General features: G+C 35.7%; 11 protein-coding genes across 11 annotated transcripts; 7 read left to right on the forward strand and 4 right to left on the reverse strand.

Annotated features, from left to right (window-relative positions):
- Positions 1–113: 113 nt before the first annotated feature.
- On the reverse strand, positions 114–374 carry MRX7 (Mrx7p; the record flags this gene model as incomplete). Its single annotated transcript, XM_003677345.1, has 1 exon — positions 114–374. The coding sequence occupies one exon, from the start codon at positions 372–374 to the stop codon at positions 114–116; it is 261 nt and encodes an 86-aa protein (XP_003677393.1).
- Positions 375–638: 264 nt separating this feature from the next.
- Positions 639–752, forward strand: OST4 (olichyl-diphosphooligosaccharide--protein glycotransferase OST4; the record flags this gene model as incomplete). Its single annotated transcript, XM_003677346.1, has 1 exon — positions 639–752. One exon carries the CDS (start codon positions 639–641, stop codon positions 750–752), a length of 114 nt encoding a protein of 37 aa, XP_003677394.1.
- Positions 753–1,456: 704 nt separating this feature from the next.
- Positions 1,457–2,335, forward strand: MER1 (Mer1p; the record flags this gene model as incomplete). Its single annotated transcript, XM_003677347.1, has 1 exon — positions 1,457–2,335. One exon carries the CDS (start codon positions 1,457–1,459, stop codon positions 2,333–2,335), a length of 879 nt encoding a protein of 292 aa, XP_003677395.1.
- Positions 2,336–2,689: 354 nt separating this feature from the next.
- SSB2 (Hsp70 family ATPase SSB2) lies at positions 2,690–4,531 on the forward strand (the record flags this gene model as incomplete). Its single annotated transcript, XM_003677348.1, has 1 exon — positions 2,690–4,531. The coding sequence occupies one exon, from the start codon at positions 2,690–2,692 to the stop codon at positions 4,529–4,531; it is 1,842 nt and encodes a 613-aa protein (XP_003677396.1).
- Positions 4,532–4,857: 326 nt separating this feature from the next.
- Positions 4,858–5,502, forward strand: NCAS0G01570 (uncharacterized protein; the record flags this gene model as incomplete). The annotated part of the gene is made up of 1 exon (XM_003677349.1): positions 4,858–5,502. One exon carries the CDS (start codon positions 4,858–4,860, stop codon positions 5,500–5,502), a length of 645 nt encoding a protein of 214 aa, XP_003677397.1.
- A 280-nt stretch (positions 5,503–5,782) lies between these two features.
- RIO2 (protein kinase RIO2) lies at positions 5,783–7,057 on the forward strand (the record flags this gene model as incomplete). Its single annotated transcript, XM_003677350.1, has 1 exon — positions 5,783–7,057. The coding sequence occupies one exon, from the start codon at positions 5,783–5,785 to the stop codon at positions 7,055–7,057; it is 1,275 nt and encodes a 424-aa protein (XP_003677398.1).
- A 132-nt stretch (positions 7,058–7,189) lies between these two features.
- On the reverse strand, positions 7,190–8,509 carry RTT106 (Rtt106p; the record flags this gene model as incomplete). The annotated part of the gene is made up of 1 exon (XM_003677351.1): positions 7,190–8,509. The coding sequence occupies one exon, from the start codon at positions 8,507–8,509 to the stop codon at positions 7,190–7,192; it is 1,320 nt and encodes a 439-aa protein (XP_003677399.1).
- A 632-nt stretch (positions 8,510–9,141) lies between these two features.
- Positions 9,142–10,035, forward strand: SPS19 (2,4-dienoyl-CoA reductase (NADPH); the record flags this gene model as incomplete). The annotated part of the gene is made up of 1 exon (XM_003677352.1): positions 9,142–10,035. One exon carries the CDS (start codon positions 9,142–9,144, stop codon positions 10,033–10,035), a length of 894 nt encoding a protein of 297 aa, XP_003677400.1.
- Positions 10,036–10,183: 148 nt separating this feature from the next.
- PSY2 (Psy2p) lies at positions 10,184–12,706 on the reverse strand (the record flags this gene model as incomplete). The annotated part of the gene is made up of 1 exon (XM_003677353.1): positions 10,184–12,706. One exon carries the CDS (start codon positions 12,704–12,706, stop codon positions 10,184–10,186), a length of 2,523 nt encoding a protein of 840 aa, XP_003677401.1.
- Positions 12,707–13,055: 349 nt separating this feature from the next.
- On the forward strand, positions 13,056–13,871 carry NDJ1 (Ndj1p; the record flags this gene model as incomplete). The annotated part of the gene is made up of 1 exon (XM_003677354.1): positions 13,056–13,871. One exon carries the CDS (start codon positions 13,056–13,058, stop codon positions 13,869–13,871), a length of 816 nt encoding a protein of 271 aa, XP_003677402.1.
- Positions 13,872–13,993: 122 nt separating this feature from the next.
- NNR1 (NADHX epimerase) lies at positions 13,994–14,734 on the reverse strand (the record flags this gene model as incomplete). The annotated part of the gene is made up of 1 exon (XM_003677355.1): positions 13,994–14,734. The coding sequence occupies one exon, from the start codon at positions 14,732–14,734 to the stop codon at positions 13,994–13,996; it is 741 nt and encodes a 246-aa protein (XP_003677403.1).
- Between the last annotated feature and the right edge of the window lie 170 nt (positions 14,735–14,904).

Below are 14,904 nucleotides of genomic sequence, written 5' to 3' on the forward strand. Positions count from 1 at the left end.
ATATATATATCTATACATAATTCTTCAATCTATATAATTAATAATGAATAAATAACGATTTTTCCAACGCTCTTTAATGGGTCAAACTTAATGATTATATAATGTTTTCTCAATTAATTTAGATACTTATCCGTCTTCTTTGGAAGACCAAATGTGGCTCTATATTCATCAATGAATAGCATCTTAAAAGCATTTATTTTATGAGCTTTTGTAGGTTTGTAAAGAAACTGAAGAGTCTGTTTATGTTCCAAGGGAGGTATATCCTTAATACCGTTAACTCTTCGGTATACCTTCCCAACGAACCTATGAAACGCTGGACTTTCCAACAGTGTATAGTAGAACCATTCCTGGATATTTCTAGGACGGTTTCTCATTTGTCCATCTTAATTATGTTCCCTTGATGACCTGCTCTGGAATAGACTATGAAGGTGTTGTTAAGGGTAGATGGCCTGGGATGTCGTTCTTTGTATGGAGCGTCCGTTTGAAATTTCAGTTTTCTTAGTCTCCGAGAAGCCAACGTAACGTTAACGTCTATCATAACTTTTAAAACACTTTTGAACTGAGTAACTTCCAGAAGAGAGGTAAAAGGAAACTAACAGGTGACTTGAATCAGAAGATCTAATACTAATATACTGAATATGATATCGGACATGCAATTAAATGCCATGGCTCTTGGCTTCGGATTTTTGATGGTTACATTGATCGTCTGTTATCATGCAGTCGATTCCACCTTCGTCAAAAAGTTGAAATAATATCTGGAAGATGGGTACAGCAATCCATACGGCGATAAATGATATGTTGGTTGTTAGCTGGACTAGGTAAGACCACCCAAGACGATGTTCTAGGTTTAAAACAATAATATTTACAAATATATAATCTAATGCATAGAAAACACGAACTCTATTAATCTACGTATAAATATAAAGCCTTCGTAAACAATTGAGTGCAGTATTCGATAGGCTAATATGAAAGTTCTCAATATACCGTGCAAACGACTAATATACTATCAAATATAACAAAATTGTTAAAGGCTCCTTAAAAGGACGCCTCAATTTGTGCAAAGCAAAACAAATCTAACTACGAATGTTCTATTAAGAACGAGGGTCATATGGAAAGAGAAAGATAATTGTTTATTGTTCAACTTGAAGTTGTTTAGCGCCGATTGGGAATTGTTTATTAAATAAAAATAACACTTTTACTGAAGCAAAAAAACGTTCCGTATAATATATAATTATCTACTGTCCTGTAGACACAAAGATATGACTCGATTTGTTTTCTTTATTTTTTTTCCTTATTATAAATATAGATGTTGAATTAGTTACATCATTTGTAGGAGTTCTTTGGCGTTGGAGAAATAGCCGCCCAAGAATAAGTAAGAAGGGAATACTACACGTTTTGGTGGCAAGGGTATTGAACACATCACAAGAAAACAAGGGTAAAAAGTTCGTTATTAAGAATGGATAACCAAGAATTAAAATATAAGAGCAGAGAGGGGCCAGTAATGGGTATTGCTGGCATTCAACGTAGTGAGCACGAACTATTAACTGTAGTTGACGCGATACAAATAAATGAGTGTTACGGCAAAGAATTATTAGATCCAAAATATAAAAAGAAAACACCATTTAGACTTATTGAAGTTATAATGAACCGATGGTGGTTTAGAAGTCTTTTCAACCAGAAAACCTCTTTCGAATTTCTTAACAACATCATATCAATAGAGAGGAACGCGTACTCTACATTTAACGTGATATTTCCTTTCACAGAAGAAAACATTAAGATTGCTTATAACGGAATTAATATGAACATTTTCCTACCAAATATGGTATCAGGTGACCAATTGATTTTATCTTCTAAATACAGCATACTGAACTTGAGAACTCTTACGATTACTCAAGGCGACATCAACCTTCTTTTCCAAGATCTTCAAGTGAATGAAAAACTATTGACATTCAATGAGAAAAAAGAGTATAAAATTGAATTGAAAAGGAGTCTCCCTTATAAAAAGCAGACACTTCAAGAAATTAAAGATAATCCGGGAGATGAACTTCCTATGAGAGAGTTGATTTTGACCGTTGAGTTGACTGTATCGAAGGCTGAAGTATCATTTCTCCTAGGCCATCATGGAGAACGCATTGAACAAATACGAAGCCTATCTTGTGCAACTATTAAAATCCTCCCCATAGAGAAAAGATTGACCCTTCGAGATTTAAACCATCCTTCACAGATAATACAGCAGCTGTCTATTACAGGAAATAAATATTCTGTTGCTGTAGCGCTTTCTCGAATTGAAGCAGAGTTGGGAATGTTCAACCTCTCCTTTGGGCGGCAATATTAAGAAATGGCATCTTTTGTTCCAATTTATTAGCTACTGTCACCAATGGCAACATCAAAATTGTAATCCCAATACGGTAATACCAATTAAAACCTGAGTTCGAGTTTTCTCGATTGACGCGCTAACAAATAAATTGATGGCATCGTCATTTGAGAACTGTGGAAAAAATTTTCAACGACGCACATCTGAGTGAATAGAAAAAAAAAAAAATTTTCACATATCATACAAAAAGCTCTTCTTTTCCTTTTAATTGTAAGCTTCGACTTTTTCCAACCGTTTTTCTTATCTTGAACCTGTTTTTATTGCTTTTACTTAGTTCTTGCTCAAAAGAATTTCAATAAACCAATATCATTAACAATGGCTGACGGTGTTTTCCAAGGTGCTATCGGTATCGATTTAGGTACTACCTACTCCTGTGTTGCTACTTATGAATCTTCTGTTGAAATTATTGCCAACGAACAAGGTAACAGAGTTACCCCATCCTTCGTTGCTTTCACTCCAGAAGAAAGATTGATTGGTGATGCTGCTAAGAATCAAGCTGCTTTGAACCCAAAAAACACTGTCTTCGACGCTAAGCGTTTGATTGGTAGACGTTTCGATGAAGATTCCGTTCAACAAGATATGAAGACTTGGCCATTCAAGGTTATCGACGTTGACGGTAACCCAATCATTGAAGTTGAATACTTAGGTGAAACCAAGACTTTCTCTCCACAAGAAATTTCTTCTATGGTCTTGACCAAGATGAAGGAAATTGCTGAAGCTAAGATTGGTCAAAAGGTCGAAAAGGCTGTTATTACTGTTCCAGCTTATTTCAACGATGCCCAAAGACAAGCTACCAAGGATGCCGGTGCTATCTCTGGTTTGAACGTTCTACGTATCATTAACGAACCTACTGCCGCTGCTATTGCTTACGGTTTAGGTGCTGGTAAGTCTGAAAAGGAAAGACATGTCTTGATTTTCGATTTAGGTGGTGGTACTTTCGATGTTTCCTTGTTGCACATTGCTGGTGGTGTCTACACTGTTAAATCTACTTCTGGTAACACTCATTTGGGTGGTCAAGATTTCGATACCAACTTGTTGGAACATTTCAAGGCTGAATTCAAGAAGAAGACTGGTTTAGATATTTCTGAAGATGCCAGAGCTTTGAGAAGATTAAGAACTGCCGCTGAAAGAGCTAAGAGAACTTTGTCCTCTGTTACTCAAACCACTGTTGAAGTTGATTCTTTATTCGATGGTGAAGATTTCGAAGCTTCTTTGACTAGAGCTAGATTCGAAGATTTGAACGCTGCTTTGTTCAAGTCCACTCTAGAACCAGTTGAACAAGTCTTGAAGGATGCTAAGATTGCCAAGTCTCAAATTGACGAAGTTGTCTTGGTTGGTGGTTCTACCAGAATTCCAAAGGTCCAAAAATTATTGTCTGATTTCTTTGACGGTAAGCAATTGGAAAAGTCTATTAACCCAGATGAAGCTGTTGCCTACGGTGCTGCTGTTCAAGGTGCTATTTTGACTGGTCAATCTACTTCCGATGAAACCAAGGATCTATTGTTGTTAGATGTTGCTCCATTATCTTTAGGTGTTGGTATGCAAGGTGACATCTTCGGTATTGTTGTCCCAAGAAACACTACTGTTCCAACTATTAAGAGAAGAACTTTCACTACTGTTGGTGACAACCAAACTACTGTTCAATTCCCAGTTTACCAAGGTGAACGTGTTAACTGTAAGGAAAACACTTTGTTGGGTGAATTCGATTTGAAGGGTGTTCCACCAATGCCAGCTGGTGAACCAGTCTTAGAAGCTATCTTCGAAGTTGATGCTAATGGTATCTTGAAGGTTACTGCTGTTGAAAAGTCTACTGGTAAGTCTTCCAACATTACTATTTCTAACGCTGTCGGTAGATTGTCTTCTGATGAAATCGAAAAGATGGTTAACCAAGCTGAAGAATTCAAGGCTGCTGATGAAGCTTTCGCCAAGAAACACGAAGCTAGACAAAGATTGGAATCTTACGTTGCTTCCATTGAACAAACAGTTACTGACCCAGTCTTGTCCTCCAAGTTAAAGAGAGGTTCCAAGTCCAAGATTGAAGCTGCTTTAGCTGATGCTTTGTCTGCTTTGAGCATTGAAGACTCTTCCACCGATGACTTGAGAAAGGCTGAAGTTGGTTTGAAGAGAGTTGTTACCAAGGCTATGTCTTCTCGTTAAGATGTCATGAATCTTAAGGTTTTAATGTTCAATTCCTCATTTCATTTCTTCTTCATTTTCTCTTGTATCTTAGAATATCACTTTATATGTTTACTAGTATAAATATATTAAATAATAATAAAACGGATTAAAATATTTAACGATGGTTGGTCTCGTATATTTACCCTCGAGGCATTGTTTCTTGATTTTCGATATGCGCCTTGTTTTACTGAGAGGGGAATGCGCTTGGGATATAAATAGAGCCAGTTGCCAAGAAATTTATTTAGCACAATTGATTTTCCTCATTTACTATTTTGTCAAGAGTAGACACTCACGATAATTTAATAATGTCTGCGAACGAATTTTACAAGGAAGGAGGAGACCAAGGACAGTATAACAATGGCCAACAGTACAGCAATGGTCAACAATACAATAATAACGCACAAGTTCCAAATCAACAGGAACAACAATACGATGCTAATGGACAACCCGTTGGAGATAGAGGTTTGATGAGTACCCTGGTTGGCGGTTCCGCTGGTGCGTATGCGGGTTCTCATATTTCAAATAATCATTCCAAATTGACTGGGATCTTGGGTGCCATTGGTGGTGCTTTTGCTGCAAACAAAATTGAAGATAAATATGAAGAGCATAAATACGGACAACAAAATCAGTATGGGAATTCAAACCAACAATACAATAGACCACCTCCTAATCAAGGAGGGTTTGGTCAACAACAACACCACCATCACCAGCATAATAATAATAATAATAATAATAACCAAGGATATGGTAGACAACCACAGGGGGGACCACCGGGCGGATTTAATAATGGAGGAGGGTTCCAAGGTAACCAAGGATGGGGACCACAAGGAGGTCCAGGTGGGTTCAATGGTGGAGGTCAGTTCCAACAAGGAGGTCCAGGTGGGTTCAACGGTGGAGACCAATTTCAACAAGGAAGATACGGCGGTAATAATCAAGGTGGTCGCTGGTGATTTTTAGTTAAAACTTGCAAGCCAAATACATAACTTCTATTTAGCATAATTATGGCTCTTTTAAACACCATTTAACTGTATTAAACCAAGTTCCAGTTTCTCTTTTCTGTCACATGACAAAACCGTTTGGCGCGATCTGAAAAATTATGCGATGAGATGAGATAAACTGAAAATTTATCAAGACTGAACAGGTAGAAACTACGAGGCTCTTTATATATGGGTGAAAGATATATTCCTCGAGACCAAATAAACTCAGCTTTATCACACCCAATTATTCAAAATGAAATTAGATACTAGTCATATGAGGTTTTTAACCGGTGATGATTTCAAAGTCTTACAAGCCGTTGAACAAGGTTCAAGAAATCATGAAGTGGTTCCAACTACGTTGATTCATCAACTTTCGGGTTTGAGAGGTATATCTGGTACTAATAGAGCCATCAGTGATCTTGCTAAACTGAAATTGATTTCGAAATTGAGAAACGCCAAATACGATGGTTATAGATTAACTTATAATGGGATTGATTATTTAGCCTTGAAGACCATGTTGAATAGAAATACAATTTACTCCATTGGTGGATCCATTGGGGTGGGGAAGGAATCTGATATTTACCAAGTCAGCGCGGTTGATGGGAACCCAAGAGTCATGAAGATTCATAGATTGGGAAGAACGTCATTTCATACCGTTAGAAATAATAGAGATTATCTAAGAAATACCAAGCAAGGTGTGAATTGGATGTACTTATCTCGATTAGCAGCAAATAAGGAATATCAATTTATGTCTATGTTGTATACCAAGGGCTTTGAAGTACCAGAACCATTTGATAACTCACGTCATATTATTGTTATGGAATTAATTAAAGGTTACCCAATGAGAAGATTGAGAAAGCATAAGAATATCCCAAAATTATATAGTGATTTAATGAACTTCATTGTCAAATTAGGTAATAGTGGGTTGATTCATTGTGATTTTAATGAATTTAATATTATGATTAAGGATAAACCTGAGGATGAAAATGATTGTGGTTTTGTTGTTATCGATTTCCCACAATGTATCTCTATTCAGCATCAAGATGCTGCATATTATTTCCAAAGAGATGTGGATTGTATTCGTCGTTTTTTCAAAAAGAAGTTAAAATATGAACCAAAATCTGATTCTTCCATGCTAGATACCGATGGGTTCGGAGAAGGTTACAAATATGCATATCCCGTTTTTGAAAGAGATATTAAGAGATGTGATAACCTTGATGAGTTAGTTCAGGCGTCAGGTTTTAGTAAGAAACATCCTGGAGATAGATCATTAGAGGAAGCCGTGGAGAGCATGAGAAACGCAACTTATGATTCTGGAGATGAGAATGAGAATGAGAATGAGAACGAAGAAGAAGAAGATAGTGATGAAGATGAGTATTATTATTCGGAAAGTGAGGAAGATGAAACCTCCGATGATGACGAAGTAGATAGCCAAGATGAAGAAAATGAGCGTATCATTGAGGCATTGTCCACAGGTGTAGGTAATTTAAAGATGGATAATCTAGGTAATTATATACTGGAGGAGTAGATGCATTGTTATATATAGGTAGAGAAAGGAAGTAAATTGACGTAACAGTGCATATATATACTAGTCGAGTTTAATAGCTATGATGGTGTTTAATGTAGTATTATATCACATGAAGCCCTTCATTTACTATAATCAATCATATTCAACACCTGAGCCACCATCCTCATCATCCTCATCGAGTTCAATTGGAATGTCCTCAAAAGCAGCCGATGAATCTGAATTTGTTTTTCCACTGTCAGCCTTATGATTTTGTTGCTGGACGGTCTCTTCCTCGTTATCTTCTTCTTCCTCTTCCTCTTCCTCTTCTGCATCTTCTTCAGCTTCCTCTATTCCAGACACTTCTTCATCAGATTCCTCATTGCTATCGTCTGAATTTTCTGAATCAGTTTGAAAATCTTGATCGTTTTCTTCATCTTCGGAATCAAATGGTGCACCATTAATGCCAATGTCATCACCTAATTGTGCAGCAATTTCACCAAGATTAGATTGTTGTTGCTCATTATCCTTGTTATGTTTCTTTGCCTTTAATTCTTCGCTCATGGATTTATCCATAACTTGTTTCCTCTTTACATATTCGTCAATCTTTGCAAATTCAGATTGATCAATCATTGAAAATTCAAACTTTTCACTTTCTTTGGTAATCAAAGTGACATTGAAAGTTAGTCTTGTAATTGAGGAATAAGTAATAGAGTCGATATCAGATGATTTAAATAATAAAATTGGTTTCTTAAAACCAAAAATTATATGGTCTGGCAAAAAATATAAGGTACCTTCTTTAGTCCCTCTATGGCCCTCCACATGGAATGATTTTTGTTCTGGAAGTGTTGAGCTAAACGAATCAAATATTCTGAAACCTGTTAGAATCGCTTGTTTCCTTATATATTCTATGCATTTAACAAAATCAACATCCTTGGCTTGACTTATTAGTTGCTTCTCCTGGAATTCTGCTAAAGTATGTTGTTTGTTTAATGTTATTAAGATTGGATCGGAATATTTATAATTTTCATTGTCATTTGGATCATAAACAATAAATAAGTACGCCAGATTTGGTTTCTCTGGTACGGGGAGGAAAGTTGCAAAATTAATGTTTGATTTAAGGTCACTAACTGAGAGTTCCACCATGGAATCCTTTACTAATGATAAAGTGGGTTGGCCATTGTTTAGGTGTAAAACAACGTTTAATTTCTTCCTCAAGGGAGATAAAACTGAGACGTTTTCTAGCTTAAAGATGACATTAGTGTCATCGATATCTGTATCTGATTTCCCAGTGCCATTGGCTGCCCGGGAAATATTCTTGGCAATTTTCCTCTTGGTGCCATCATTGGTATCTTGTTCTAATGCATAATTGTACAGTTCCTCAAATATGGAAAGAGAATCTGGTATAACAGATGTGATTCTGGTTATCTTTGATCGTAATTCAGCGGGCAGCTTATCTATGAACGATTTCGTCATTTGCAGTTTTGATATTCAATTAAGATTTATTTTAACTAGACAGGTCAAGTTAAGATGATAATTGAGCTACCAATCACCATACTGGTCCAAATGTTTGTACTCTTCAAACAAGTATGTTAGACAATATGAAAGTTTCGATACTGTGAAAAAAATCGTTGCGAACGGCAGTACAGACAAGATCGGATAACGAAGAATAAGCTAACATATACTCATATAGAAGAGAATGAGGTATCACATACTATGTTGATAATGTTTCTACTACTTGATTGAAAGTAAAAGACGACACTATTTTGTCAGTGGACAGCGGTGTCACGTATTGATGATCGCACACAAGGACTCTTCAACGCATCTCTAGAAGAATAACAACAACCAGATAAAATACTAAGGGGATACTATCAATACAAAGTTACTCAAACATGAATATCAATTCTTTTTAAACCAAAAGCTAGTATTTTGTTAGTTACACGTCCGTCGGTGTTTATACTCTAAGGCCCGTAAATAATTAAGGGCCATCTTTGGAGAAATAGCGATGAGCTTGACATTGGAGTTATAAATAGAGGACTCGACAAGAGATACACTGTGTCCATTCCTAAAGAGTTTCTCAAAAAGATATCAAAGAATACTCAGAAATAATGGTTAATACACTAGATAAAAGTTTTGTAACTGGAAGTTCATGGAAGCCGGACCTTTTCAAAGGGAAAGTGGTCTTCGTGACAGGTGGTGCAGGTACCATATGTCGTGTTCAAGTGGAAGCTATGGTTTTATTAGGTTGCAAAGCTGCTATCTTGGGGAGAGAGGAAAAGAAGACAATCGATGCTGCCAAAGAAATTGAATCCTTGGTTAGGTCTCCTACAGAAAATGATGATGCGGATCCTATTGTTCTTCCTTTGGGGAACATCGACGTTAGGAACTTTGATCAATTGAAGAATGCTGTTAAGAAAACAGTGGATACGTTTGGTCACATTGATTATCTTATTGCAGGGGCAGCTGGTAATTTTATTTGTGATTTCATGAATCTATCGCCTAATGCCTTTAAGTCTGTTATCGACATTGATCTTCTAGGTTCATTTAATACAGTAAAAGCTTGTGCTTCACAGTTGATTAAAAATAAGGGTTCAGTACTCTTTGTTTCCGCAACATTCCATTATTATGGTGTCCCATTCCAATTACATGTTGGAGCAGCTAAAGCCGGTATAGATGCATTATCCAACAATTTGGCGGTGGAACTAGGTCCGTTGGGAGTACGTTCCAATTGTATTGCACCGGGAGCCATTGGACAAACTGAAGGATTCAAAAGGTTAACAGGGACAGATTTTGAGGAAAAGTCTTTGAACAAGATTCCATTGCAAAGATTGGGTACAACAAGAGATATCGCAGAAGCCACCGTATTTTTATTTTCCCCAGCGGCATCCTATATTAGTGGTTCGGTAATGGTGGTTGATGGAGGTATGTGGCATACAGGAACTTATTTTTCAAATAATCTATACCCAGAAAAATTACTAAAGAGCATGCAATCCAAACTATGAATTATCTATGTAGTTATTCGTTGAATTAATGTCTGTATGTATGTAAATTTTTTTTTAAAATATTATGCATTTATTAATAATTACACTAGTCCCTAGATCTATAGACTAAAGCCTATGAAACGTTGATTTTGTAAATTTCATATCCTTTTCAAACGTTGTCATTTTCCTTTGTGTTACAATCAATGGATTTACTTAAAATAAGATTCCCATTGGAATTAGATGAATCCAATTCTGAATGTAAACGTTTATCACCTATCCTTAACTCATTGATGTTGGTATCATTACTCCGAAGTTCTGTCAAGTTCATTGCTATATCGTCTTTTTCGTTGAAATCATCCTTTTCTGCATTCTCTAGCATAAGTTGAGTTTTGTTGAACTCGATCATGTCCTTAATAAATGGAATATCTTGTAAGCGCTCAATTAGTTCTCCATAGCGTCCTAAAAGATATTTATTCAACATAGTAAAGTTGGTTCTCTTATAACCAAGAACAGGGTCATTAGTCGGGTCGTTTAATCCATTTAATCCATTGTAGTCATCTGATTCAGTTCTTTCAGATTGCGAACATTGTAAAGATATTATCTTGAAGAAATCTTGAATGCAGGAATTTGTTAAATTGTCCTCAGTGATATTATCCTTCAATAACGAGATGATCGGATCATAGAGGTTGTTTGATATCATGTATCTATGGTAATATTTGTCATCCATGCATAAGACATTCTTAAGAAATCTAATGCATGTCAATTTCAACTGTAATATGTGGTTACCGGTAATCAAATTTGCTATATTTTTCAATATGGCATTCTCAAGGATAAATTTCCTAGACGTGGCTCTATTATGTTCTAATGAGATAAAAGAAATCAACTTCACAAGATGGATCAAAAGAATATCATCGTGTGTACTCTCTGTCTCAGCATTGCTCATCAATGGTTTGAAAAGTATTGGAGCAATTTCTCTATAAAAATTGTTGAAATATTCCAGTACTTGAAACTCTGAGTTCTTTCCGATATCGGAATTTTCTTGTGTGGCATTCTTTCTAGTACTTATCGTGTTCAAGCTATCGTCCAAATCATCAGATAGCATGTCTAAATTATTTGAAGTTTGTTCATCCAATAGATCCATGTCAGGACCACCGGCAATACATCCTTCAGGATGTAACAATGTATTTAACGCCTGAACAACTTGTTCCCTCAAACCCGGATTCTTATCTGTAAGAAGTATCGTTGATAATATCAGCAACAGAGGCATGTCTGGAGATATTGACGATAATGAAGGGGATGACAGTTTCTTCTCATTCTCCACATCAGGTTTAATTTTATTTTCAATTTGGACGTTATGAATCAATAATATATCATGCTCGATTATCGTTATTATCATATCTGTTGCCAAAATTCGAATATTACTGTCTGCTTCAATATTGAATGCGTAATCTAAGGCAATAAATAAACCCTTCCTAACCAAAGTCTTAAAGAATTTTGATTTATCTAGTGGTTCTAAATTTCTGGAAACTTGAATGCATTGGTGGATTAATTTTATACCATTTTTCCGCAGTTCTAATTGTGATTGATCTAATTGGTTAGGGGGGTCGCGATAAAGGGCCAGTATCTTATCCAGGAACGGGTCAACTTGTAAGAAATCAATGATACACGTTTCTAAATCCAGTATCACGTCAATAATAAGGTTAAAGTTGTGATCATCTAAAAATCTTACTAAAACAACATCCTTTAAGAATTGTAGTCTAAAACATTTCTTAATAATACATTTCAAATCTTCATTTTCCAACGGTATAACTTCTTTAAAATTAGAATCACCTGATTTCAAGCACTCTCTATGATTTGCTTTCGAAGAAGGAAATTCGGTATCATACTCAAGAATACCAACAATTCCCATAATTCTATCATCTTCCACCATTTGTTCCAGAATATCTCTCTGGTTATAGAGGATTAAGCTCTTTATGATATTACTCAATAAAAATAAATCCTTTATTAAGTGTTCCTTTTCTGCCTTATGGAAATGGGTAATCAGGATGTCGATGTAATGAGATTGTAAGACAAATTCTATAGTTTCATTTTTCAAAAATTCAAATGCAGTATTTTCATTTAATATCTTTAAGGATTCCATTAGCTTATCAAAATCTTGTTCAGGTTCACAATTTGGTAATACTACAGGACCAGTTATGATCTCGTGCACTGAACCTACTCCATTATCATTTGACTTGACAGCCACTAATGAGATATTATTTTCCACTTTCTTTTGTACCTGGACAATAAATTCACATAAGGAGTCACATCCAATACTTTCTTCAAAACTTAATGCAATATCATGACCCAAAAGATCTTTCCAAACAATTAAAGTTTCTTCTTGGCGTTGATATTCAATATTCCCTTCAAGTTTGGACTTCAACAATACATTAGTAGGAAATTCCTCGTCAGTAACAATTAAAAAGGCAGTATCTTTTTCATCTTTTGATTCTGAAGAAAGTTCGTGATTGATTTCTCCAATGCAAAAACCTGTCCCAGTATCTTTCCATTCATTATCTTCTAAAACGTAAACTTTCACTCTCTTGGGCTCGGTACTCCTTAACTGCGATGAATCTATCGTGGCATTCATTTCAGCCGTCGTAGACACTTCTGTTTCTGTTGTTGCAGTTGCAGTTGTTGTCACTTCTGTCATCAATTTTTCGTTTCTTTTTTTGGGGTTCCTTTTCCTCTCAGAAAAATATCAAAATGTTTGTTTCTTTCAAATGTGTGTTCAGAAGTTCAATATCGTTATTATAAAGAAAAGTATTTATCCAATGGGTTAATTCATGCGTTGTCCCTCTGTAGTAGTCTGTGGATATACACGTCATATAGCTGATGGAGGTAATCCATGTTATCAATTACACTATTATTGTTTGCAAAATTTTCGAGATTTCCGGGACGCGTTAGTTTGAATTTAGCCCTAGGGTTTGTTTTTGGATGGTCTTCAGCTACTTGGGCGGCTAAATCAATTTGAGAATAATGAACATTCCATTTGCCACTTCATGAGAAGATCAAGTACCATGAGCAAAGAGTTTGAGTTTGTAAAGAAGGTTATGGAATGCCCATACCTGTCGTACCAATGGAATCAGAATCATGTCTTCAGCACTTACAAAGATGATGTGGATCTTTTTGAACAATGTTCAATTGAGGAACAATTTATTGAGGTTGATAACGATGAGTACATGGAACCAACAACAGATCACTTGGAAGAGTGTACATTGGTGGAACAAGAAACTTTGTATGGGGGATCTTCTTTATCTATGAACGTTTTCCCCCAGTTTATATTAAAGATGGGCCCAGATAAGGTATTTAAGGAATACGTTTATTACTTCCATTTAATTCAAGATAAATTCCTAAATCAATCAGGGTTGAGGCTGTATATCAATTGGAAGAAATTGTCAGAATCATATGTTTGGTTTGTTTTTCAACGTTTAAAACTCATCTACAAAGATAATAAGAGTTTGGAGTATCTTGAAAAATATTTCTGGGAAGATCAATTTCTTTTTCAGCAGTCCAGCGATAGTTCTATCAATATGTTCCAAAAGTCTTTAGCAAGCATGGGCAAACGTCATTTATTGAAAGTTTCACAGAATGTGATAGAAAAACCCCAAAAGTTGGTGTTTGGTATATGGTTAGATTCTCAAAATCATGTATTATTGTTTGCCAATACAGCAGTTAATTTCAGTCTAAAAGAATCACTTGTTAAATCTGTACATGGAAACACAATGTCTTCTAGATCTGATGTAGTTAAGAAATTACTACTTTTCCTTAATCTGGCCATAGTGGAGTCCCTATCCCGGGCCAAAAACTTTGTTTAGAAGGATTCAAAATTAACAAATGTTACCCAAGCAACCCCTCTGCTTTTGTTTAAAATTAATTGAATGGATATATGAAATTAGTTATATGTATATATATATATAGATATATGACAAAGGGTAATTCATAATTTTAATACTTGATCAGTTCCTTCGTAGTCAAATGGTTCAAATCCAAACTTATTGGCAAATTCACGTGAAATAAATCTGCCCCCAACATAATGTGAAGTGAGTTTTGGGTTAATAAATGCACTGCATGGCTTTGGAACTGTCAATGATACCAGTACCTTTGGAGTGATGAACGTTTCAGAAATTGGACCTTGATCTACATCCCATCCCGTAGGGATATCGACAGCAACAATGGGGACCTTATCTTCCAATGCAATAAGGTGATCCACGATACTCTTGAATGGTTCTCTCATTGGTGGTTTAAAGCTAAAACCAAAAATTGCATCAACGATACACAACGTGTTTTCTGGTTTCAAATAATCTAACCAATTATCACTATCATCTTGGGATAAAATGGGCACTTTAAAGAAATCCAATTGACTAATCAATTGTTTATAAAACGGCTGTTTCTCAGTTCTTCTTGGATAATAGACAATTGGGTTATATCCAAATAATTTCAAATGTCTTGCACAGACTAATCCATCACCACCATTATTACCGGGACCTGCAATGATAAATACGTTCTTTTTCATGTTAGGGTTAGCTTTGTTAATGGGGAACTCATGTGTTATTGTTTGGGCAACACTAAAGCCTGCCAATTCCATTAGTTGTTGTAAAGTGAACCCGATTTGAGGGCCCATTAGTTCTTGGTCGATTTCGGCCGCTAGCTTGGAGGAGACAACTTTTATACTGGACATTGCTTGATGTGATATGATTGTGTGGTTTTGGGACAAAGGAGTAAAAATGGCACAATAATGAATGAACTGTCTGTTTAAATACTATTAAGTTCTATCCCTTATAAATTTTTCACTCGGCCGGAGTTGCGTGATACGCTCTTTAAGATTTATTTTCATTCACTTATAGATCT

Source organism: Naumovozyma castellii, chromosome 7 (assembly GCF_000237345.1).
Source record: "Naumovozyma castellii chromosome 7, complete genome".
NCBI lineage: Eukaryota > Fungi > Ascomycota > Saccharomycetes > Saccharomycetales > Saccharomycetaceae > Naumovozyma > Naumovozyma castellii.